At 29.2% G+C, this 24,051-nt stretch overlaps 5 protein-coding genes across 5 annotated transcripts; 2 read left to right on the top strand and 3 right to left on the bottom strand.

Moving 5' to 3' along the window:
- Window positions 1-887: 887 nt before the first annotated feature.
- On the top strand, window positions 888-5,563 carry LOC125065647 (WD repeat domain phosphoinositide-interacting protein 3-like). The gene is made up of 6 exons (XM_047673385.1): window positions 888-1,039; window positions 1,156-1,437; window positions 1,513-1,664; window positions 2,903-3,106; window positions 3,444-3,681; window positions 4,181-5,563. Exons 1-6 carry the CDS (start codon window positions 973-975, stop codon window positions 4,282-4,284), a joined length of 1,047 nt encoding a protein of 348 aa, XP_047529341.1. The 5' UTR covers window positions 888-972; the 3' UTR covers window positions 4,285-5,563.
- A 2,539-nt stretch (window positions 5,564-8,102) lies between these two features.
- LOC125065633 (translation factor GUF1 homolog, mitochondrial) lies at window positions 8,103-15,904 on the bottom strand. The gene is made up of 11 exons (XM_047673366.1): window positions 15,739-15,904; window positions 15,468-15,651; window positions 14,633-14,755; window positions 13,668-14,181; window positions 13,358-13,568; window positions 12,152-12,283; window positions 11,249-11,364; window positions 10,350-10,582; window positions 9,555-9,683; window positions 8,925-9,008; window positions 8,103-8,264 (listed from the first exon to the last, which is right to left on the bottom strand). The coding sequence occupies exons 1-11, from the start codon at window positions 15,804-15,806 to the stop codon at window positions 8,139-8,141; spliced, it is 1,920 nt and encodes a 639-aa protein (XP_047529322.1). The 5' UTR covers window positions 15,807-15,904; the 3' UTR covers window positions 8,103-8,138.
- A 138-nt stretch (window positions 15,905-16,042) lies between these two features.
- LOC125065771 (ER lumen protein-retaining receptor) lies at window positions 16,043-18,560 on the top strand. Its single transcript, XM_047673587.1, has 5 exons — window positions 16,043-16,216; window positions 16,300-16,559; window positions 16,734-16,880; window positions 17,004-17,109; window positions 17,580-18,560. The coding sequence occupies exons 1-5, from the start codon at window positions 16,126-16,128 to the stop codon at window positions 17,612-17,614; spliced, it is 639 nt and encodes a 212-aa protein (XP_047529543.1). The 5' UTR covers window positions 16,043-16,125; the 3' UTR covers window positions 17,615-18,560.
- A 209-nt stretch (window positions 18,561-18,769) lies between these two features.
- Window positions 18,770-22,936, bottom strand: LOC125065770 (DNA polymerase subunit gamma-2, mitochondrial). The gene is made up of 6 exons (XM_047673586.1): window positions 22,544-22,936; window positions 21,778-21,930; window positions 21,418-21,577; window positions 21,222-21,334; window positions 20,798-20,902; window positions 18,770-19,065 (listed from the first exon to the last, which is right to left on the bottom strand). Exons 1-6 carry the CDS (start codon window positions 22,934-22,936, stop codon window positions 19,009-19,011), a joined length of 981 nt encoding a protein of 326 aa, XP_047529542.1. The 3' UTR covers window positions 18,770-19,008.
- Window positions 22,926-23,685, bottom strand: LOC125065773 (glutamyl-tRNA(Gln) amidotransferase subunit C, mitochondrial). The gene is made up of 2 exons (XM_047673588.1): window positions 23,313-23,685; window positions 22,926-23,091 (listed from the first exon to the last, which is right to left on the bottom strand). Exons 1-2 carry the CDS (start codon window positions 23,597-23,599, stop codon window positions 22,926-22,928), a joined length of 453 nt encoding a protein of 150 aa, XP_047529544.1. The 5' UTR covers window positions 23,600-23,685.
- Window positions 23,686-24,051: the final 366 nt, after the last annotated feature.

The following is a 24,051-nucleotide window of genomic DNA, read 5'->3' as shown; positions in this document are numbered from 1 at the left end:
TATACTTAAAGGCTGCAGTGCTATGTGGTTTAGTGATTAGTGGTACTATAGATAATTTAGTTTTGGTTAGCTCAAGGTCAAGGTGCGCTAGAATTAAAAACTACAAAAAAAATGTTGCGGTCTAATACATGTCACAATAGAATAGCCCTACAATGAAACCAAGAGTACCTATATGTATTATTTTTATTTCAATAAAAGCTTTGTGTTTTTAGTTTTACCCGGTAAAAATCTATAGGCTATATAGAATAGGCTTGGCTTGGAATACAGTGTAAGCAAAATGTTTGAGAAACATATTTGCCATCCTTGAGGTTTAAGCTAAATATTTCATCAAAATCGGTTCAGTGGTTTAGTTGTGAAAGCGCAACAGACAGACAAAAAGACAAAGTTACTTTTGCATTTATAATTAGTACAGATTTTTTTATCTTATTTTCTCTCGATTGAAAATCAAATTTAAGTTTTCAATAGACATTTTTAGAGATTGTAAAAGTTTTGAGCGGCAAGCGCCATCTAGAAAACATTTGAAAAACGACTAAGAAAGGTTTCTACTTATTTAATAATTTCATTTATTATTAAAATTTAAAAATAATCTTTTAGATTATAAATTATTTGTGAAACATAAGTAACTTTTTTAATAGACTATTACTCATTATGATAAAAGGAGTGGTTGTTGACTTGTTTTTTTAAAGATAAAAGCAGTAGACGTGTTAGTAAATTAATATTTGAATAAAATAAATAATCTGTTAGATATTAAATTAATTAATGTTAGTACTTCATACATTTTTATTCTGTATCTTGTTCTTAAGCCATTTATATAAGGTATAATCTGTTCTAGAAAAAGATTTGTTTATTATTAACTAAACGTCAACATGTTTGTCTATTATCCATCCTGTCAAATTGCCGCAAAGTCGAACTATGATTATTTAAGATTTTACTTGTTTTTAAAAGTGTAATTTAAGATTTTACAATTTGACCATGAATTTGTCAGAGGAAAATAATTTTTCAAATGGCCTTTTATATGTGGGCTTTAATCAGGACCAAGGTAATATCTGATTAAATTGTGAGACGTCGAAAGTAATTGCATACCTACTTTTTATTGTCTGGTGATGATATTCTTTACAGTTATTTCGTAAATTTTTTGTTTCGAAATTGTTACAGGCTGCTTCGCTTGTGGAACGGAAAATGGCTTTAGAGTGTTTAATAGCGATCCACTTAAAGAAAAGGAACGTCAAAATTTCGCAGAAGGAGGACTATCATACGTCGAAATGTTGTTTAGGTGTAATTATATGGCGTTAGTCGGTGGAGGCAAGACTCCCGTGTATCCTCCGAACAGAGTAATCATATGGGACGATTTAAAAAAAGATTCTGCAATATCCTTAGATTTCAATAGCCCTGTTAAAGCTGTGAAATTAAGAAGAGATAGAATCGTCGTTGTTTTGGGTAAATACTGTTTAGTTAAAGGTCTATCTTTCGTAATGACGGACAAAGAATAATTATAATTCATTTATTTTGCAGAAAATTTGATTAAAGTTTATACATTTACTGCACAACCCCAATTACTGCATGTGTTTGAGACATGCCAAAACACTCGAGGGCTTTGTGTTGTATGTCCAAACAGTAACAATGCCCTTGTAGCATATCCTAGTCGTAAAACTGGACATGTTCAGGTAAGAAAACAGTTATTCTAGATTTTTTATTAATACATTTTAATTAACACACTTTAAAACAATAATAATGGCAGACAAGTCTTGTTAGGAGGCCAGGTAACAAAGCAGAGTGAGACTGAGATTTTTAATTCAGTTCTTGTTTGTATATAAAATAGTTTATATTATAAGTATACGTTAAATATAGTATGGATGAGGAAAATAAAATCCGTAATAAGTGTGTACATAAATAAATTCAATACAAAAGTAAAACATAAACTGTATCAAAAATAGAAAGATTACCTGTAGTAATCACTTTTTTTTAAAAAGGTTAATACATGCTTCTTTAATTTTACATTACTGCTTCAACCTGTATATATATATTTGTATTTTATCTGTATGGGACCTTCCAACTCTAAACCATATCTGAGATAGGTAACAAGCACATTTTTAAAAGCCTTGTTTAGGACTCAATCTTGGAAACATAGAAGCATTTAGAGGTCCCCAAAGGCCATAGGCATATGGAGGGCCACTCCTTAGTCTGCTATTGATCAAGAGTTCCAAAATTTTTTAAAATATGTAATTTTTAATAAAACATCAATTAAAAAAAAGAAGAAGCTTGCATTTTTAAGAAATTATCAAATTTAACTTATTTAGTAATATGGTAGACGAAACCAATCAAATGATAAAATAAATAATCATTATCAGATAATTGTTTGTTATTGTGTAATGTTTGGTCAGAGGAAAACAAATACTGATGTGTTTATATAATCAATAAAATAACTTAGTAACAATACACTCTAATTATGTATTAGTAAATAAATAAATATTGAGTTGCCATATTAAAAAAAAAAGATAGTCTTGCTAGCCTGTCCTGATATACTTTGTTGAAAATAACCACTGATATTAACCAGTTTTGTTTATGGATGGTAGATCCATAAACAAAACTGGTAGTTTTTTGAATTTCAGATGTGATGTTTAAAATTAATCTTAACAAATATTTTGAATATTCTTCAGGAAATATGATATTGCCGTCTTTAAATAACAACCACTATAACAATCTCTGTTTCTGTTTATCTTAATGAGCTAATTCTTTGGTAATTTCAATTGCAAGAGACATTTTTATAAAGAAATAAATTTTGTTTCATTTATTAGCCAATTACATGAATGAAGTAACTTATTTAATTTGAGGAGTATTTTCAATTTCTTATTATGGAATGGCTGATATTTTATTTAATTATTTTTTCACTGTAATATTACAGTTGGTGGAATTAAGTAGTCACGCAGGAACCAGTACTGCACCAGAAGGTCATCTTATTGCTGCACACGAAGCTCCCCTCAGTTGCTTAGCCCTTAATGTAGGGGGTACTAGGTTGGCCACAGCATCTACAAAAGGCACACTAATCAGGGTCTTTGATACTAGTACTGGGCAAAAGCTAGCAGAATTAAGAAGAGGAGCGCATCAGGTATAGATAATATAAAAATATGTAATTATACTTATTGCCATATGCAAGCTTATATTGGGAATGAAACAATTTCCCTCATGCTTTTTTTAATAAACATTGCTGTTCTAAACATTCTGCTGAGGTCAATTGCTTTCAAACAGACTAGATTATTATTGACATTTAACTCCTCTAAAAGGAGGGGAATACTCTACCTAACAGGAATTAGGTATTCTATTTATTCTAGATTTTGCCAGCTTTTGCATGATTGATGAAGTTATAAACTTCATCATGCTTCTATGTTCAATAAAAATGTTGGAGTTGTTCAATGAAAAAAAATATCAATAACTTTTTTCCCCAGGCAACAATATATTGTATAAACTTCAACCACACAAGCACTAACCTCTGTGTAACGTCAGACCATGGCACGGTACATATCTTCAGTCTAGAGGATGAAAAATTAAATAAACAATCAAGTTTGGCGACAGTTAATTTCTTACCAAAATATTTTTCAAGTAATTGGAGCTTCTGTAAATTCACCATACCTAATGGTCCACCATGTATTTGTGCATTTGGTGTGGATAAGAGTTCTATTATTGGTAAGTTGTTCTATTTTTACAAAATTTAATTGATTTTGTTTAAAACAATTGCTCAAGGTATTTTGCTTAATAAAACTAATATTTGAGGATTATTACTATATCCTTATAATATCAAAGCAAAGACTTCTTCTTTATGGAAAACAATTTTATGTTAATTGAAAAAAAAGGAAATATACTTGGAGTATAGACAAAACAATTACATATACATAATGAAGTAACAGCTTATAACTTCTCACAATTCTGAGGCAAAAGCCTCCTTTCTTCTTAAAGAGAAGGTTTTAGGCTTATTTCATCATGCTGTTATATGGTTACATTTAAAATTTAACAAAATTATATTTGATTAATCTATGACATAAAGAGTCAGTCTGTCAGTATCAGTCAGAAATTTACATTTCAAACACTTTGTAATTGTTCTGCTGACTATTAATACACAATTTACTTACTTAATTATTTTAAATAGAATCTCAAGAAATGACACTGAACTTTCTTCCCGTTGCAGTGATATGTGCAGATGGTTCATACTACAAATATAAGTTTAATGAGAAAGGTGAATGTACCAGAGATGTATATGCTCAATTCTTGGAGACATCGGAAGACAGATAAATGTGATACGCTACATAATAATTTTGGAATGTGATTAATGAAATTAGCATCAAGTTAGGTTTAACCTAATATCTTTTCAATGCTTATATTGGTACTGTGTTAGATAACTATTTTTTTTTTTTCAATTATCAAATGCGCTTGTCTCTTTAAATGTGATATGCCCTTAAAGATCATCGAACAATTCGGTGATTTTAAGTGATAAGACTAGTGCACTTTTTATTTTTCCATCTGTACTGTAATTAGAACTGCATAATACTTTACATAAAAAAACATGAGTAGCAACATCATTAAATTATTATTAGAAAAATTAAATATATTTAAAAAAAAAAAATACATTAAATTGTGTAGTTCTAATTAAATACATATCTATATTTTTTTTTAACAAACGATAATGTATACATTGTCAAACGTATCATAGCATGCATTAAAAACTTTTGTGATGTAAATTCTAAATTTTAAAATGTGTCCAATAAAAAATTCAAACATTTCTTATATGTAAATATTTCTTAGAGGCTGATAGTTGATATAAATAGTCTTATTGTTTTCTTAACACAGTACCATAGGAATCAAGGATGTGCGTGCAAATAAGTACTGAAGTATGTTTGTTACCGCTAAGAAAAGACAAAATGCTTAACGCCACGCTCATGCTTGATTTTGATACACATTTGTATATTTATAAATTGTTATTAATGTATTTAACTAAGGAAATTTTATAAGAATTAGAAAAAAAAAATATCACTATCAAATATCATTTCGTATCAAATTCCTACCATTTTATATCATTTTTTAAATCTTTAAGGATCTAAAAAATATATTTCGTTAAAATTAAATTGGAAAATTTTAGAGATTTAACTTGTTGTAGATTAGTTAGAGTATTACAAAATTATGTATTATCGGTTATTTGTAAACTAAAAGCTTAATGCTCGAGTTATTATAATTTAGTGCCTTAGATTTGCCTCTGAGGGCTACCGAGACATTGCTTTACGTGCGAATTATTTACATTACTCTAAAGCTAACTGGCTGGATTATTATTATTATTATTTTTATAATTAGGATACACAATTTTGAAACAATTTAGTAATGCGATCACAAAATACATGTTTGTACCAAATTTTCTTTGTCACTTTATATTTAATTGTAGTTTAATTTTAATTATTTAATATATTATTTCATTTTATTTTCAGACAAGCATACAATTAATTGATATTTTACAAATTATTGTTATATTTTTTTCATTATGCAATGACCTTGTTGTAATCGAGAACTTGTAATAAATAGCGGTAAGCATTTTATATTAGACAACTGTGTTTTATTATCTGTGGAACAGATTATTTCGACCATTAAAATACCGTTACGTTCAAATAGGTTTCATTGCCACAATTAACTGTGATAACGAAATACATATTTCGTTATAAATTTGTACTTACTGTATTTAAAATGGGATATTTACCATGTTTTTTATTTTCATCTGTTGAAGCTCGATATTTCGAAATTATCTACGAATGTCTTGTTCACGACAAGACATTTGTAGATTTGTAGACATTTGTTCTCGTGAACAAGACATTGGTATTGGTATTGGTAAATATCCCGTTTTAAATACTGTTAGTAATAAAAATAACCATGTTAATTTAAAATCTTATAAATTTATACTTATTATATTTTAGTTACTGGCTGTATCGTGCTTTCAATTTTTCCTTGCATTCATCAGTCTGGCCAAAATGTGACGTTATAATATAATCTGTCACCTTTAAAAATCCTGAGATTCAAATATACTTTATTTATAATTATGAATGTTAGTCCAAGCTAGACACCCACTTTTGACATATTCGACTTGTTTGACATTTGATTTGATCTCAGTTAATTATGTAATAATTCTGAGTAAGCACGCAGCACCAAAATTCTCAGATCCCAAGGTTGGTGGCGCATTGCTTATGTAAAAGAAAATATTAAAATTCCATTGGTGACCTCTTACCGACACAAAAACGAAACACCTGTGGGGTACATATATATGTAAAGTTTTTTTTTTATTAATATTCATACCGTGGCAATATATCCGCTGACCTAATGAGAAAGTAATTTGGTGATGTATTGTAATGGCAGATGCATTTATCACACGCAGGTAGGAAACACCTAAACTCAATCGAAATAATATACACAAAAGGCTCGGGAAACGCTTCTGTTAAAACTTTTTCTCAATTTTAAATCACTTATTACTTACACAAATAGTCTAGAGCCTGAGAAAGGACATAGGCTACTTTTTATTTGGAAAAAGTGCTGTAATGGGTTGAAAAGGGGGATGAAAGGTTTTAAGTTGTATTATTGTAATTTTTAGGACAAGAAGCATAAAACTTATATTTTAGTCTGTATACTTATAAACTAACATATCATGGCACACGAATTTTGGAAATTCTACCCCTAAAGGGGTTGAATTTTTTAAGTTAGAAACATGAAACTTTATTTTTGGGGTACTGATTAAAAAGGAGTAGATACTTATTTAAGTGTTTCTGCTTTTTCTACCCCGACGGGGGTGAGATAAGGGTAAAAATTTGTATAGTAGTCCGTAATTTTTTAAAATAGAAACATGAAACTTTCTTTTTGGATACTGATTAAAAAGGAGTAGATACTACTTATTTAAATGTTTCTGCATATTTTACCCCTACGGGGGTGAAATAAGGGTTGAACGTTTGTATTGACATCGGTCTTTTTAAGATAGAAACATGAAACTTTATTTTTGGGATACTGATCAAAAATAAGTAAGTAGATTCATATTTAATAGTTTCTAGATAATCTACCACTAAGGGGGTAAAATAAGGGTTGAAAGTTTTTATGGGAGTCAGTCATTTTTTAAGTTAAAAACATGAAACTTTATTTTTAAGATACTGATTAAAAATGATTAAATACGTAATTAAGTGTTTCTAGATATTCTACCTCCAAGGGGTTGACATTTCTTATATAGATTAGTCTCGAAGTCCGTCAATTTTTAAGTTGAAAGTATGAAATTTTATTTTTGTGTTACATATTAAAAATGTATACATACGTATTTAAGCGTTTCTTGATATTCTATCTCTGAGGGGTTGAAATAAGGATTGAAAGTTTTTTATGAGAGTTAATCATTTTTTAAGTTAAAACAATGAAACTTTATTTTTGTGACACTGATTAAAAATGAGTAATTACGTAGTTAAGCGTTTTTCGATATGCTACCTCTAAGAGGGTGAAATAGAGGATGAAAATTTTTAAGTAAGTCCGTCATTTTTTTTAAGTAAAAAATATGAGACTTTATTTTTGAGATACTGATTAAAAATGATTAAATACGTATTTAAGTCTTTCTAGATATTCTCCCTCCAACGGGTTTAATAGGGGTTGACATTTCTTATATAGCTTAGTCTGGAAGTCCGTAATTTTTGAAGTTAGAAGAAGGAATCTTTATTTTTGGGCTACCGATTAAAAATGAGTTGATTCGCATTTAAGCGTTTCTAGATATTCTATATATATATATAAGGGCTGAAATACACACCAATGTGATATACAAAGAGGTTTTAAATTTACGTAATATTTTAAGTTAATTTGTAAATATATTCATATTCTACGCGTGCGAAGCCGCGGATAATAGCTAGTACTCTATTAAATTACAAAAATATGTCCCTCTATCAAACGAATGTTAATATGAATACAATAAATGCACCATATTTAAAAATATGAGAATTTATTTTAATATAATTTATAAGTACTTTTACTAAGTATTTATAATCACTCAATAAATATATCTGACTATCAACGCATTGTTCACTGTATGAAAATCATTAATAAATAAAATAATATAAAATTTAGTAAATTTTATTAATCTCTACAAACTATTATCGTTTTAACACATCTATGAAGGTATTTCTTGGTATTTTAATGTTGGCAACACTTCGCATTTTCTTCTTCCCTTCAGATTGCTGTTTCAACAACTTTTTCCTGCGTGTAATATCACCTCCATACTGAAATAGTAAAATTTATTTATTTATATTTTTCAACTTCGAGTGAATTTACTTTTTATATTCTAGTCTCAGACATACGTATCAAATATTGCCAATTATTTGTATATGAAATATTTACTGAACTTATAATCTCTATTGGTTAGCCATAACAGGAAAAAAGTTCAATAAACAATATAGACACGATATCCATTGGTCGAGAGCTTGATTAATCTATGATATTCACTATGGACTTGCGAAAAAATGGCGTTTTGAACGTCGACGAAACTGTTATTGGAATTTTTGAAATAAAACAAAAGTGATGGGAACCGCTGACTAATTCTGAGAGTAAAGAAAACATTTGTAATTCTGTATACCCTTTTGAAAGATAAGTGAGTATAATTACACGTTAACGGTTAAAGGTTAAGATTTTAGACATCAAGACTCATAGAAACGCATTGTATAGTCGGGGTAAGAAAAGGTTCGTCACCTTAAGATCTATTTTCGTGTGCTCGGTATGAGCGATAATCTGCTTTACCGATTGATTGTTACTTTCGCATTTATAACATTAGTAAAGATAACACATAATATAAAATTCAAATTCAAATAAAGAATATTGCTGTAATCAACGAATAGTTAATTTAAGCGTAGATTAATAACACTATAGTGTAAATAATAACGTACCAATTTAGCAGTCACGTCTTTCCTATACGCCTTGATTGTTTCACGAGAGTACACTTTCCCTGATACAACAGCTTGTATCGCGATCTGAATAAAATAAACATTCAAATGTTATTTAATAGATATTATAATCACAGTAAATGGGTTTTAGTAAGATTTCCTTAAACCTGCAAAACTATAAAACTAAATAAACAAACTAAGACATATGTAATTTCAGTAGTTCGGGATGGCAAAATAAAATTATTTTGTACAATGATGTTTCAATCTCTATATTTTTTACATTGCCTCACAAACATCCAATTGTTTTCCCTATGACAGCTCAATCATTTTTAAAATAAGAAATAGTGTTACATGCCAGTATTAAATGTTATTCCATGTAAAATAATATTAACTATAGTTTTATAATATGTAATAATAATAATGTGATATTATTAATGATATAATTAATTATGATATCCTATGGCGTAGCACCGTATTGGAGGCTAGGGCTAGTCTCTAACACATATTTTATATTATGATTATGGATAACCTTTGTCTTCCTCACTGTACTGAGATCGTCATTGTGGCATCGAAGGTAGAAAATTCGTTCCGACAGTACTTTAATGTATCTTAAAACAAAATATCATTATTTACCTGCACCATTTGACGTGGTATCATTTCCTTTAATTTAGCAGTTAACTTTTTGGCAGTATACTCCAAGCGACTTGTGTGCACTATTGTACACAACTCGTCTACTAAAACTCCATTTAGAACAATGTCCATCTGAAAATAAATCATACAATTAATCATAATCAAGAGATATTTTTCGTTTTTGTCTCTTCGATTGCTAATAGTTTTAAAACTCTTATCGAGTTTAAATTTGATGAAATATATCTTTTTACACAAAAAAAGTTATACTTTCGAGATCTTTTTATCTGGACACTGGCAAAAGTTAATAAGATTGAAATAAAACTAGTTTTTAACGGATTTAATCGCGTATATTAATTATTTTAACATCCCGACGTTTCGAGCACTTTGCAGTGTTCGTGGTCACGGCCAGACTTATACTTACTTATACTTACGGGCAGAGTTTTATTTCAATGTGTAATAATCGCGAAAATCTAAGACAACATCAGTTAATAAGATATTTAAAATAAGCCAAGGTGACTGAGTGAACAGATCACATAGATCTTTACCGAAAATAGCTGGTTCAACTGTGATGTGGTTTAATAGTGTTTGTAATTAATCTCATGTCCGATTGAAAACATCAGGCGGATATAGGTATCCCATATATTCAACCTACATATGTCAGGTGAACCAAACCACAGCAGCAAACATATATGAAATAAGTTCCAATTATGTTCGCCCAGTATTTCGGTCATTTACTTTGAACACACGAGACAGATTGTGTAGAGCGTGACAAAACATTACACCATAGGTCATACTAACTCTGACTAATGCACTTGGGTGGAATCCATGATCCTGGTAGTCAAAACTCGCGAACCCAGACGTTAAACTTTTCAAAGTATCATGAAAATCAATGACAACTTCTGATAATGGCAGGATGAATTGCATCATTGTCATTTTGTCATCGACCGCACTGGATGGCAGGGGTGTGCCTCGCCGATCGACACATAGGGTTGTCACTGCTCCAATGTATTCTACCGGTGTTATTATTGTTCCTTAGAATAAAAAACAAGACACTTGAAAATCATATAATATTCAATCAACAATGGGAGGTAAACCGCATTATATTAATATAAACTTTCGCTTTAAAGACCCGTAAGACGCTATGTCCCTGCATTTTAAATATTCATTTGAATTACATGCTTTAAAGGGCCTTATTATTTTTATATTTAATACAAAATGTATTTAAGGTACTTAATTGGATAAGGATTAATTTTGTATTTCTTAAAATCGCTCCGTACATAAGTAATTATTTTATAATATGGATACAAAATTGTTATTGTGTTATCCTTAAGAGATAGGCATATACTATTTAAGGTGTACAATACTTGACACGTTTAAGAACATGATTTTGATCTATCTCGTAGGGTTCAGCCAGCGTTTGCAATGTAAGCGCAAAAAATGAGTTTATTTACGACATCATATTAGAAAACATCTAATACTATCAGTGTTTCTCTACTATATTAAGCATGTATACATAAAACTTCCTATTGAATCACTCTATCTTAAAAAAAAACTGCATCAAAACCCGTTTCGTAGTTTTAAAGATCTAAGCAGAAGACAGTGGGAAGCAACTTTTTTTATACTATATAGTGATGTGCCTTGGGTTAATACATAGATCTTGGCAAAAATCTAAATCAATTTAATTCTTACTAACATACCTATCACTAATGGTTCATAATACTCCAATATATTGCTTGCTTCCGGTAGTTGTAAAGGATTCGTGATCAACACTTCATCTCCCTTGTATTGTTTGATAAGCTTTGAACCTTTAACTCTGGAAGCAAATAAAACTACATCAGTCCATTTCCGTCTTTACCATAGGCCACGGGGCACGTGTCCAGGGCCTCCTTCCTGGAAGGGCCCCGAAGAACCAACAATTTGTTTCACACGTTTATGCTATACATTATATTTTCGAAATTTTCATATTTGTAAGAAATAACTGACATGTTTATCAAAAAGCTAGTGAAGATAGTTGATATTAAAAGTAAAAAGCTATAGACGTGCCCAACATGATAGAAATATGTATACTATAGCCATAAGATTGTACAACCAATTATATTCCTACGAATTTACGAAAATTACCGCACCGTTTAAATTATTTATACACGGTAGTAAATATCTACCAAAAGGGCCCCAAATTAATGGGTGCCCAAGGGCCCCAGCATAGCTTGATACGGCTCTGCATTTGTCTTTAACTTATTGTAATTATTTAACACTATTCTTTCTCAAACTAATGTAGATGAGATTTCACATTTAAGATATTTAAATTGTAATTAAATTTTTACCCTTACGACTATATAGACGAGAAACTCATCCGAAAGTGAACGAGTTCAATAAAACTTCTATTCCTCAAAACATTGAAATAAAAAAATCCGATTGTTAATAAAATGGCATTTGTCGGATTTAATTCTATATTAGTAGTCAACCAGAAGTTAAACAGCTCAGCAAAATAAATTCAAAAGTGGAAGACAGGATATTTCTTTTCATTCAATACAATCTGTGTCTATATTGGTTATGGTTAACATACTTTACTTTTCATTTTACAGTTTACACACACTTACTTGATTTTATACGGTACAGATGGCGCTGTTAATATGGCTTCAGCTTTGTGTTCTTGTAAAAGTCGTTGTGTAAAAACATCCAAATGTAAAAGACCCAAAAAGCCTATTCTCCATCCTTGACCTAAAGCCGGACTGAAATTGAACACAAATATTATTTTATTTAGTTTTTATTTACATGACTTGCTACCCTTTTAAATCGCATAAAGAAAGAGACAACAATTACAAAATATTAAATGTAAACTCTATTCCAATCAGAACAGGAAAAGAACCAAATAAAAAACATTTGACAGCAAATTGACGCGATATCATTGGTCGAGAGCTTGATTAGTCATGATATTCACTATGAATTTTCGAAAAAATGGCGGTTTGAACGTCGACGAAACTGTTATCGGAATTTAGGAAGTTAAATTAAAGTGAAAATAAGTGGTCAAGTGCAATAGTGTTGTATTATAAATTAAGATATATATATATATATAAGGAATAAATATATAAGGAAAAATATTTTACTTTTCTGCATGCTTTCCTTCTAATTCAATACATTTTGAGAAAGTCGTATCTAACTTTCTATGCCTATCGCCGAAAAATCTTATGAATCTCAATTACTCATGTACAATAATCGAGATATCATTGTGAAATTTATTTCCAAAAATATGCTTCTTAAATTTTAATACTTGAATATCTTATTAAAATTTAACATGATATACTAACTTCCGATTGATGAACATTCATCGTAACGAAATAAGATGTCCAATGACAGTTTTCCGAGACGTAAAAAATAATAATCGATTTACGCTCTTTTGCAATAAGATTTGCATAATAGAAGCCATTAATTAATGGTCTATTGATTTTTCAAGCAGGGCCACAAAAGTGGAAGACCCTGATTATTATTTTTAAAAACAATTTGAACAATTTCATTTCTGTCAGTCAGATTGAATATCTTTTCACATGACGTGACCTTTTATCTTTATGAATCAGTAACTTTTAAAACAGAAATTAATAAATGTCAAAATAATCTGTGGCCTGTTAGAGCAACTAAACGGTTTTAATCAGAATACATTTTAGTTCAAATGTCTTGCCATTATAATGTATTCATTGTATACAACAAAATCAGTACCAATAAAGATTTAAAATTACTTTATTTAAATCACTAAAATCAAAATTTTAAAAAAGTATTCTAGAAACCTTACAATATTTTGAAAAACTTACCTAGAATCTATATTCACACTAACAGCTGAATCATTTAAAGCAAGTTTTTTTATAGCATCACTAAGCTGTGTATGTTGAGACTGATCTGCAGGATATATCCCAGCATAAACCATATGTTTTACAGTTGGTGCTGTTGCTACTTTTATATTTTCTGCTGATTCTAATGACAGCAGCTGGTCTCCCACACATCCGCCCCCTTTCGGACCACAGCCTAAAATAAGGAAATTTTTGACGTATTTAAATATGCCATAATTATAAAATTTGCAATATCTTACAGAACTTGAGTTTCTTTTAACTTTACTTTACTTACCCACCATTACTACTTGTCCTGCAACTGCCTTATCAATAGGTTCTTCGCCTGGTCGTAAAAGTGCCAAATATTTAAGTGTGTGTTGCTTCAAATCAGATCTCCACTTTACTGTTTGACCAACTTGTATGGTCCCCGATTCAATATATGCTAAGCACATTATACCTCTATATTTGTCATGCCATGTGTCAATAATATTGGCTTTGAAGTGCTTTTTAAAATCTGCAGGGGGTGGAGGTATTTTGGTTATAACAGCTTGTAATAATTCTTGGACTCCCCAACCTTTTTTTGCAGATATACTCATAACATCATCAGGATTTATATTAAAGAGGGATTTTAGCTGAGCTTTAACATTTTCTGGGTCTGCACGGGGCAAATCAACTTTATTGAGAGTAGGTATAATGATTAAGTTGTTTCTTTTGGCTAGTGAGTGGACTGCAACTGTTTGAGCTTGTACTCCTTCATTAGCATCAACTAATAGTATAACTCCTTGACAAGCTTTGACACTGCGGACTACCTAAGTAAACATATAGAAATTAACATTAATTGGTTCATAGACACAAATGCCACTGCACCAAAAAAAGCTCCAATTTTAGTTAGGTTAGGTTTTCTTTTTTATATACAGTGCAAACTCTATATAACGACACTCAAGGGACTGCATGTGTTTGGACGTTATAGAGTTGTCGTTAAATGGAGAGTAGAAAAATCTGTATTAGAAAAAGAAAAAGTTTATTTCAGACTAGTGTTAGTAATGAAATAAAACAATTATTCTTATTTGAACACTATTGCGTATAGTACGTTATTTTTGTCTAACGCCTTTTGCTGCACCAGTAATTTTGTTGTAATTTTATACTTATACATTTCGGTGCAATATTGAGCCATATTGGTGATTTAAAAGTAATTTTGTAATATTTTTTTGGATTATTGTAGTACAAATGCATTTCTATATAATAGGCCAAAATAGATACCTCATTGGAAAAGTCAACATGACCTGGAGTATCTATAAGATTTAATAGATATTGTTCATTATTAAATGTGTAATTTAGTGATGCCGTTACAGCTTTAACTGTAATGCCTCTTTCTCTCTCCACCTAAAATTATAAAACGAAATATTAAATTAATTTTTACGATATACTATGTATATGCAGGTCCCGACTTTGATTTGTAAGTTTAAAATTATTTTACTCTAAAATATATACTTAAATAGTGATATAAAAATTTAATACAATCTGTATAAAGGATCTAGCAATGTTAATGTATCTTTCCATATACCTAACATCTTTTGTATAAACATTTATACAAATATCGCATAATTTCTAGGCCAAATTGTCCTAATTGAAAAGATAAATTTGCAGACATTATTTAAAGCAATTGATTTAGATTATTCTGTGAGAATAATGATTTGAATTAAAGTTGTTGACTAGTATATAAGAGAAATGTTATGTTAAATACAAATCTTTCATACAAAGTGTGCATTACATACATACTTTGTATATATGTTATAGTATTAGTAGTGTTTGCTTGGAATACCGAAACCTGTTTACATAATCATATAAATATTTTTTTTATTTATTTATGTAATAATCTTTTATAATAATTTATATAATTATATAATAATAAGCTATATCTCAAAATCATCTTACCCCACCCTGAAACTAAAAATACAGCCAGATGTGATCAAAGACAGGAGAAAGAGGTGGTGTGCACTTACCATCAAGTAGCCCATTTAAAATATAAAATATCTCCCATGATTTGGTGTTTACACCTTATTTGTTTTGCATTGCAGTAGTAATAAAAACTTACTTGTAATTGATCCAACACTTGCCTATTTTCTTGTCCCGGCTTAATAACACCAGTTATTTCAAGTAAACGATCAGCTAAAGTACTTTTGCCATGATCAACATGTGCTACAATACTGAAATTTCTAATCTTAGCGACATCAATCGTTTTAGAATCAGCCTCTGAACTATACAACCTTTTAATGAAACTGAAATATCAAAAAGTTAAAACATACTGATCTTTTAAAAACAAGCTCTTATTTGTTTACCTCAGATAACCTAATAACTCAAAATACCTTTCATAAACTCTAATTCTTGATGCAAATGAATTTAAAGCACCTACTTTATTTATAATTCTAACCATTATTATTATATTTATCTATTCTTTCTATTCACAATCCGTAATCATATTCAAATAAATAAACTCAAAGATCCATTCTTTTAATTAAATTCGTAAGAATTAGTCTGTCGGACTGACCTATCAAAATCAGCTGAGAATATATGTTACAAAAAATTAAGCTCAATGTTGTATTTCGGTACAACTATCCGAGTAACAATTTTATTTTATAGCTGTAAACACTTCATACTTTGTCAGTTAGCCACGTCATTTTTGCACGAATGAGAAGATTGTTGAGTTAGTTTACGCGGCGTCTAATTTAGGCTTCATTGTAAAATAATAAATCATGAATATATTTCGCTTACTCGCGGACTTGTCCCATCTCCTAGCTATAATAATATTATTACTAAAAATTTGGAAAACTAGATCATGTGCAGGTAATTATAATGACCGGCATGCTGCGTTTATTTTCTAGTACTGAAAGAGTGTAAATGTTTTAACGTTTTGCTTATCTTTCCAGGAATATCGGGAAAATCGCAAATACTATTTTCAATAGTATACACAACGCGGTATTTGGACTTAATTACAACATTCGTGTCGCCATATAACACTATAATGAAAATAGTGTTCATCGCAGCATCCTATGCTACGGTTTATTTGATGTATGTCAAATTTAAAGCCACCTACGACCACAACCACGACACGTTTAGGATTGAATTCCTAGTTATTCCCTCTCTTATTCTTGCACTGCTCATTAATCGTGAATTCACTTTAATGGAGGTTAGTAACATTCAATGCTCCAGATTATATTTGATACGTAAAATTTATCTATAAGCATGAGATAGTTTTTATTTAGAAGTTTTTTTTTCTTCTATTTTTTTTTTAATTACGAACAAATTTATAATGTACGTAAACTAATAGTTCTGTTACATGAATGTTTACTAAAAATTTCAGGTATTATGGACATTTTCAATTTACTTGGAGTCTGTTGCAATCCTGCCACAACTATTTTTGGTATCTAAGACTGGAGAGGCGGAGAGCATTACATCCCATTACTTGTTTGCGTTGGGATCATACAGAGGATTATATCTCTTGAACTGGGTGAGTTGAATTAGAAAAAAAAGCAGATATAAATCAACAATACCATTAATTACTTTAACTTGTTTTGTATTGTATTTAATCTATATGTAAATTGATAAAGTGATATCTTGATTATTATTACAGATATACCGCTACTTTGTTGAAGACCATTATGAACTCATAGCAATTGTTGCCGGTGTAGTTCAGACTGTACTGTATTGTGATTTCTTCTATCTCTACATTACTAAAGGTAAAAAAGTCAATAATTTATACTTAGCGCTTAAAAGTGGTGCGTAAATTTTACTTCATTTCATAAACTTATTTACCCATAAATTACTCTACTGCAATAGTGGATATATTTGATATTGTTATGTTCGGAATTTGAAGAGTATTCAAACCATTGTAGTATATTTAAAAGATACTAACATTGACATTTTAGACTCATTGTTTTACAAAACATCTGAACTGAGCTTACTACTTAGTAATAGGCAGACAAAAAAATTATCTAAAATATTAGGAACAAATTATTTATCAATTATTTATATTAAAAAAACTAATTTAATCTTTAATATACTAAGTAATATGATGAGTTTGGTATAAAAGTCTTTAAAGTCAAATCCACCTCAAGACAAATATTTTGATAACAAAAGGTTTTAATAAAATTTATATTATAATTCCCATAGTTTCATAGACTATCTACTAAATAATACTTTTTTTCAGTTCTTAAGGGAAAGAAACTGCAGCTGCCAGCTTAAATGCCACAATATGTTTGGGTGCAATATGAAGTGACACAAAAGTTTGTCAAGTTATTTTATATAAGTCAATAATATTACCTAAGATCTAGTTTAACAAGTGACGTTTTACAGCTGTGAAAACATTTTTTATTTAGGACATGTATACACTCCAATGTTAAATTAACTGACATATATATTTTTTAATTATACGATCTGTTTATTGGCATTTCATTATATTAAAATTGATCAGATAAAATTATGAAAATCATAATTTAGTAAACATTTATCCTAAAATCAAAAGTGCTGCTATTATTTTCATTATGACTTAGTTCATACAGTGCATGTTTTATTAAAATTTGTACTATAACCAAGTTAGTATTACGTAATGATGTTTATATTTGGCATGGCCACGAAACTTTGTGGACGTGCCATTTTAACTTGCAGGCATTGTTGTGCGTTAATAGTGTGACGGTTTAATAAGTTAGAGTATATATTAATATATTACCTTACACTAAAACAAAATTTGATATATTTATGACAATATTACTGTACACTAAGAGGCAAATGTTGCACAACTTTTATAAAAGATAATTTAAACATTAATAACAGTTGCTATTATTGTGGTTTATTAGATATAATGAAGGCAGTGTTCAACATATTGAAATTCAACTATGAGAATAATATTATGAGTCACTATTCTGTTTAATAAATAAACTAGTATCCAAGTAAAATTAATTATTACACATTAAACCTTCATGAAAATAAGTGTATTCAGTGATTGGTAAAAATCTTACAGAGGATGAATATATGTGTAATTTTATCTTAATTGGTATGCTTAAAAATAAATTGATAAAAATTAAAAGCAGATTGCTTTAAATAAATACATAATAATCATGAATTAATCAATTTAAATCATATAAAAAAAATTAGTGGATCTTTTTGTGTCGTCAGTATTTCTTTTCCACCAGTTTAATATGTTGGTAGCTCAAATATATAACTATCTGATAAATCTGAAAAATTTAATTCAACTCAAATATTAAATAAAAACTAGAATTGGTAAGTGAAGTTCAGAAAATTGTTAAATAAATCTCTTAGTGAATAAAAGACCATAATATAACTAGCATAATTTATTACAAACTGGTTAAACCATTAATATAAATATGTGTAGATTTTTCATATGAATTATGAGGTTTTTTTTTTATTCTACATTTGGTTTAATTGATTACGCAATATTGTAATGTAGATCAAACATTTAATTTCCTTTAAATATAGCCTATAAGATTCTAATGTAATTTCTTGCAATAAGAATTAAAATTTTAAAGTGAACTAATTGGTTGTTTTCATCTTGACTGTCAAATGTTTAATTATATAAAAATGGACATTTACTTAATACAAATTATATGAAAATTGATATTTTATTTTTTACATAGTAATGCTGCATAACTATCGAAATCAGCCACATGTACTTGTTCCTGAAACAAAGAAATAATGTGAATTTTTACTAAAACTATAAATGCGAAAGTAACTCTGTCAGTTACTCTTTCACGGCTGAACCACTGAACCTAATTTGATGAATTTGAGTATGAAGCAAGCTTAAACTTTAATAGTTTTTATGTTTAACACCTGACGACGAGCCCTAAAATACGACAGAAACAACGGGCGACAACTGGTATACATATAATTGATTCCAATTAAATTAGATAATTAGCCGTTTAAATTTTCGAGATCTTGGTTTATATTTTTTATATGTTTATATAATATTTATTTCGAATAATATCCAACAACAACTGCTTTGTAATAGATATAGTGAACAGATATGTATCTAATCAAACAAATACACAAACACAATCGCTATTGGGAAGATAATCCGACATACCGGAAAGAGGACGGGAGGGCGTTAGGTATGTATATTGTTATACCCAGCTTTCCAAAACATTCATTACTAGACAAAAAAACGGCAGATTATCTATGGTTTTTTATGTATAATTTATTAAACCGTTTCGCGATAAGTTCTAACGCTTGATAATCGAATAAAGAATGTCGCTCGTTGGATGCCAATATCTAAAACCGGAGCTGACCTATTTAGCTAGTCTCTAGGGATCGTTAAATTATCGATAAAAATAATTTATTTTAACCTGTCGAACCGTTCAATATATTTTTTATTACATGTAGATTGTACATGCAATAATTTAGTACCATAACATATATCTGTTGTCTGACGACGAACTGTGAAATAAGCAGTGGACTCATCATGGCTACGAGTAAAATACATCACAACCTCCGCCCCTATCCAGAGTTTCAGCTCATTTGGTATATTTTGACAATTAAAAAACAAATATGTATGTACAAACTTTAATTAATTGTCATCGAATAATTTTAGTAAATTTTTTGATCAAATAAAATTTTACAATCAATTAAAATAATGCATAAATTTGCAAATAGGTAAAATATTAAAATTAAATCGTTATTAAAAATACCGTAATTTTCTTTAATAGTAAATGAAACGATATGAATGACATTTATAACCTTCACTAATTAAATTTTAACGCTTTAATTATAATTAAACGAGAGGTTTTGAAAACCAACAAACGTCTTACAACGTTCACAAACAGTCATTAAACAAGACAAACCGCTATTCCCCTGCGTTTTAAATCTGTAATATCTTCGAAAATATATTACATGCTGTGAAGGGCCTTTTTGATCTATATTAATTTTACAATGTATTAAAGGTACTTCATTGTATAAGGATTAATGCTGCATTGCTTAAAATCGCTTCGATAATAAGCGATTATTTCTCGTAAAAAGTAAAGGATAAAAAATGGTTATTGTGGGATATCCCTCAGAGATAGACATATACCATCGCAAACTTTTTTGAAGACCTTTTTAAGGTATTCAATATTGTAGAACATTATTTTGATCTATCTCGTAAGGTTCAGCCAGTGTTTGCAATGTAAGCGCAAAAAATATGTTTATTTACGGTATCACATTCTAAATCTCTAAAACTACCAGTGTTTATTTACTTTAATGCATGTATTGTACTTATAAACTTTCTTCCTGAATCACTCTATCTTTAAAAAAAAAACTGCATCAAAACCCATTTTGTAGTTTTAAAGATTAAGCATACAGACATACAGTGGTAAGAGACTTTGTTTTATACTATGTAATAACTTAGTATGCATCACTATAATATACCAAATAACTTACTTTTAGCATAGTACTGCTATTTAATAAGTGAAAGATTCCATTTGATAGCGTATTCTCATTCAAAATTGCTGTATATGTTACGCCCAAATGTAGATTTTCTTTTACCTGTAAATAATTTGGATTTATTAATTGTGCAATTTTATTGATCCTTAAAAACCAGCACAAAATATTTTGGGCTGACCTTACTATTATATATACAATAATAGGGTAGGTTTGGATATATATATATACATACCCACTGAAAATAACAACAAGCCTAAAATAATGAATGAAGTGAATAGGGCCCTGGTAATGAGGCAAACCTGGAAACCCATACAACAACTGGCTATAACCAGGAAGACCTCTCTCTCACTCACTATGAAATGTTTTTTTTTTATCCAATCAGTAGCTAGTTTAATTTGCGAATTTAAATCAATTTATTTACCTGTGCTTGTATTGGCAGTGTAAAACTAGGCAGCCAAGCTGATAATTCCTTTGATTTTAGTTTATGGAAGAGGAGTTGAGCCAACTCTTTAAGTGTATTTAACACTTTAGGTTCTGAAATAGAAAAAAAAATCAGAAGCTACTTTTATGACATATAGCTTCAGAATATACATATGTTTCAATACCTTTATGCATACCTTGGCTATCTAATGCAAATGATATTTTATAAGGCGCCATTTTGTTGTGAAGTCTAAGATATTCTTCCTTGGTAGCGTTTGAAAGTCCATCCAAGAGGATAGTTACAAATGCTGTTTCTAATCCCATCGTACAAGTGAGACAGGAAGTATTTTTAACCATCTAAAAACACAAATGACAACCAATTACTAAAGTCATGTAAGTATGACTAAAAGGTTAAAAGAATTTTCGTCATCTATACTAATATTATAAATGCAAAAAAACTCTGTCTGTTGATGAGATTTTAATAACTACTCATTTTGGTAAATCAAGTCTTTTTAACATACAGGGATATTTCAGTGAAATGAAATTGGAAAACATACACTTTCTGGTGATACATCTGATCCATTAGAATTTACACTAATAGATTCTACAACCTGTTGACCCCATTTAAAGTTAGCTATTATATTGACTACCGATCTTCCTACACCATGCTTCATGTCATTTATGGAAAACAGGCTGGGAGTGGTAGTCACCTGGAAAAAATTGCTGTTTAAAGTTTTAACTAAAAGTCAAGTGAATTTCTAGACTAGACTAGCTGGAATTTAGCATATGTCAGCAAATTATTCATGGGGATAATTTTGTATAGCTACTCTTCTATTAAATAGAGTGAATTTAGCAGTGCTAAAGTAGTTTTTCCTGCTCTATGGCGATGATTTTGTTAAGCTTAAAGTATATTTAGAAATCTACATCTGTTGATACACATTAGACAATAAAACATTACAATATTAACATCTATATTGTTCTTTATTATTTAAGTTACAGGAAATATCTCTATTTGATATCTTTTCTATTGTTTACAACAATGGCATCCATTGCACATACTTTTAAAAGTAATATATAGCAGATTACATGTGTTCTACATGCCTTCACCAGTATGTGCAACAACTTAAAAGGCATGACAATAAACAGTTATGATAATTTAAAAGTTTATAAATATATAAATGTCAAAATCATGACATCCAAACTAAAAGGCATTACATGACAGTGTGCTCATTTGCAGAAGTATCTTTCAAAAAATAAAATACAAAATCGAGTATAGCATGAAATCTTGCAATATTAGTCAGATTTAAGCCATCTGATACTTACAGAACTCCACCAATATTTTCTATATCTTTGCCACTGTATGAAATATTGCATAACATCAGATTGAGGGATCATGAGGTCAAATTTAAGTTGAACTTTATTGAGTACGTCATATTCATTCTCTTTTTCTTCATAAACTATTTGGTTTACATCACATGAGTGTTGATTAATAATACCATAGTAAGTTTTAGTATATTTGTCAGCAATAGTCTTATCTAAATATACAGGAAAATGATGGGTTGTCTTCCCATTAATTGATCTCAGCCAACTATGGTGAATATTTTGGACTAGTATTTTACTCGGTTTTTCTAGATCTACTATTATTCTATTTCTACAAGTTTGTACATTTTTAAAGAACTTCTGTAACGTTAGAAGTTTCTGAATTTCAGTTTTCATTCTTAATTTGTGTGTTTGATTCTATTTGTAATTCATGTAATGGTATGTTGCCTGGTGGTGCAACAAAATATTCTTCTTCTTTTAATACCGCATTTTTTAATATATCTGCTTGACAGTTGCCCTGCGTTATTTTATCCTCCCGTAAATGTAAGTTTCTGAAATATTTTATACGGCAATTAAGGCTAATTAGTTTCATTACAGTTCATATCTTAAGTTTACATTTACATCCAATCACAGACACAATTAGGAAACTTAACTTTTGATAATTATAATTCATATTATGGACTTAATAACTGAGTTGTATGTTTTGTAACAATCCAATATTTATGATAGTTTTATTTTATTTATGACTTTTAAATATGAGTTATCAACTTACTGGTTTTCTAAGACAGTGTATAGAGGTTCAATGTTATCAGTATTTATATGTAGGATTTTATCAGCAAATGCAATAGAATCTTCTAGAACTTTTACACCTTCATCTGTATCACATTTTACCAAAGAAAGTCGTTCTATTAAAGATATTGTGGTCGCATCCACTTTAGTAATTTCTGTTTTATTATTTACTAATGTTTTTACAGGAATCGAAGGCACTTTGGATGAAAATTGATTGAACTGAAAAATGTGTTTTGTTTTATAAAAAAATGAAACAAAATTCTTCTGCATATTTTTAAAAATCAGATATTAAATATTTTGTGAGCAGATAGAAGTTATTAGCATAACCTCAAAAATTATAGACAAAAACAAAAAATATTATAAATTAGTGTTGGACTGACATATCGAATTAGGAAATGGGATTTTTAGTCATCGACTACTTATCGATATTTAAGATAGAATATTTTTTATATAGATTATCGATAAATCTATAAACCGGTTTTATGTATTATGTATACTTAATCTTGATTATTACATATAATAAACATTTAATTTAGAGCTAACCGGTGAATCGCATTTATCGATACTAAGTTACTTAATGATTATTCTATACATACTTTTTCTGTTATTTCCTAGTGATTTTAGTAATTTAAAAAATCATACGGTTAACAAGTAAATTATACAAGTTAATTTAAAGAATTAGAAATTAATGTAAATATTATTTTTGTACTAATTTTATTTGT

Source organism: Vanessa atalanta, chromosome 8, assembly GCF_905147765.1.
Source record: "Vanessa atalanta chromosome 8, ilVanAtal1.2, whole genome shotgun sequence".
NCBI lineage: Eukaryota > Metazoa > Arthropoda > Insecta > Lepidoptera > Nymphalidae > Vanessa > Vanessa atalanta.
Note: the sequence above shows the minus strand (reverse complement) of the source record. Positions and strands in the feature narration are given on the sequence as shown.

Bases quoted from the DNA above. Each gene is read 5' to 3' on its own strand.
- LOC125065647 (XM_047673385.1), top strand. From the start codon at position 973: ATGAATTTGTCAGAGGAAAATAATTTTTCAAATGGCCTTTTATATGTG. The intron at 1,665-2,902 runs GTAAGAAAACAG...GTAATATTACAG, and splicing joins GTAAAACTGGACATGTTCAG to TTGGTGGAATTAAGTAGTCA. The intron at 3,107-3,443 runs GTATAGATAATA...TTTTTTCCCCAG, and splicing joins TAAGAAGAGGAGCGCATCAG to GCAACAATATATTGTATAAA.
- LOC125065633 (XM_047673366.1), bottom strand. From the start codon at position 15,806: ATGGTTAGAATTATAAATAAAGTAGGTGCTTTAAATTCATTTGCATCA. The intron at 14,756-15,467 runs GTAAGTTTTTAT...TTATAATTTTAG, and splicing joins AAGTGTTGGATCAATTACAA to GTGGAGAGAGAAAGAGGCAT. The intron at 8,265-8,924 runs GTACGTTATTAT...TTACTATTTCAG, and splicing joins AAGACGTGACTGCTAAATTG to TATGGAGGTGATATTACACG.
- LOC125065771 (XM_047673587.1), top strand. From the start codon at position 16,126: ATGAATATATTTCGCTTACTCGCGGACTTGTCCCATCTCCTAGCTATA. The intron at 16,560-16,733 runs GTTAGTAACATT...TAAAAATTTCAG, and splicing joins GTGAATTCACTTTAATGGAG to GTATTATGGACATTTTCAAT. The intron at 16,881-17,003 runs GTGAGTTGAATT...TTATTATTACAG, and splicing joins GATTATATCTCTTGAACTGG to ATATACCGCTACTTTGTTGA.
- LOC125065770 (XM_047673586.1), bottom strand. From the start codon at position 22,936: ATGAAAACTGAAATTCAGAAACTTCTAACGTTACAGAAGTTCTTTAAA. The intron at 21,335-21,417 runs GTATGCATAAAG...TTTCTATTTCAG, and splicing joins ATTTGCATTAGATAGCCAAG to AACCTAAAGTGTTAAATACA. The intron at 20,903-21,221 runs GTAAATAAATTG...AATTATTTACAG, and splicing joins CACTGCCAATACAAGCACAG to GTAAAAGAAAATCTACATTT.
- LOC125065773 (XM_047673588.1), bottom strand. From the start codon at position 23,599: ATGCAGAAGAATTTTGTTTCATTTTTTTATAAAACAAAACACATTTTT. The intron at 23,092-23,312 runs GTAAGTTGATAA...AAAATATTTCAG, and splicing joins TACACTGTCTTAGAAAACCA to AAACTTACATTTACGGGAGG.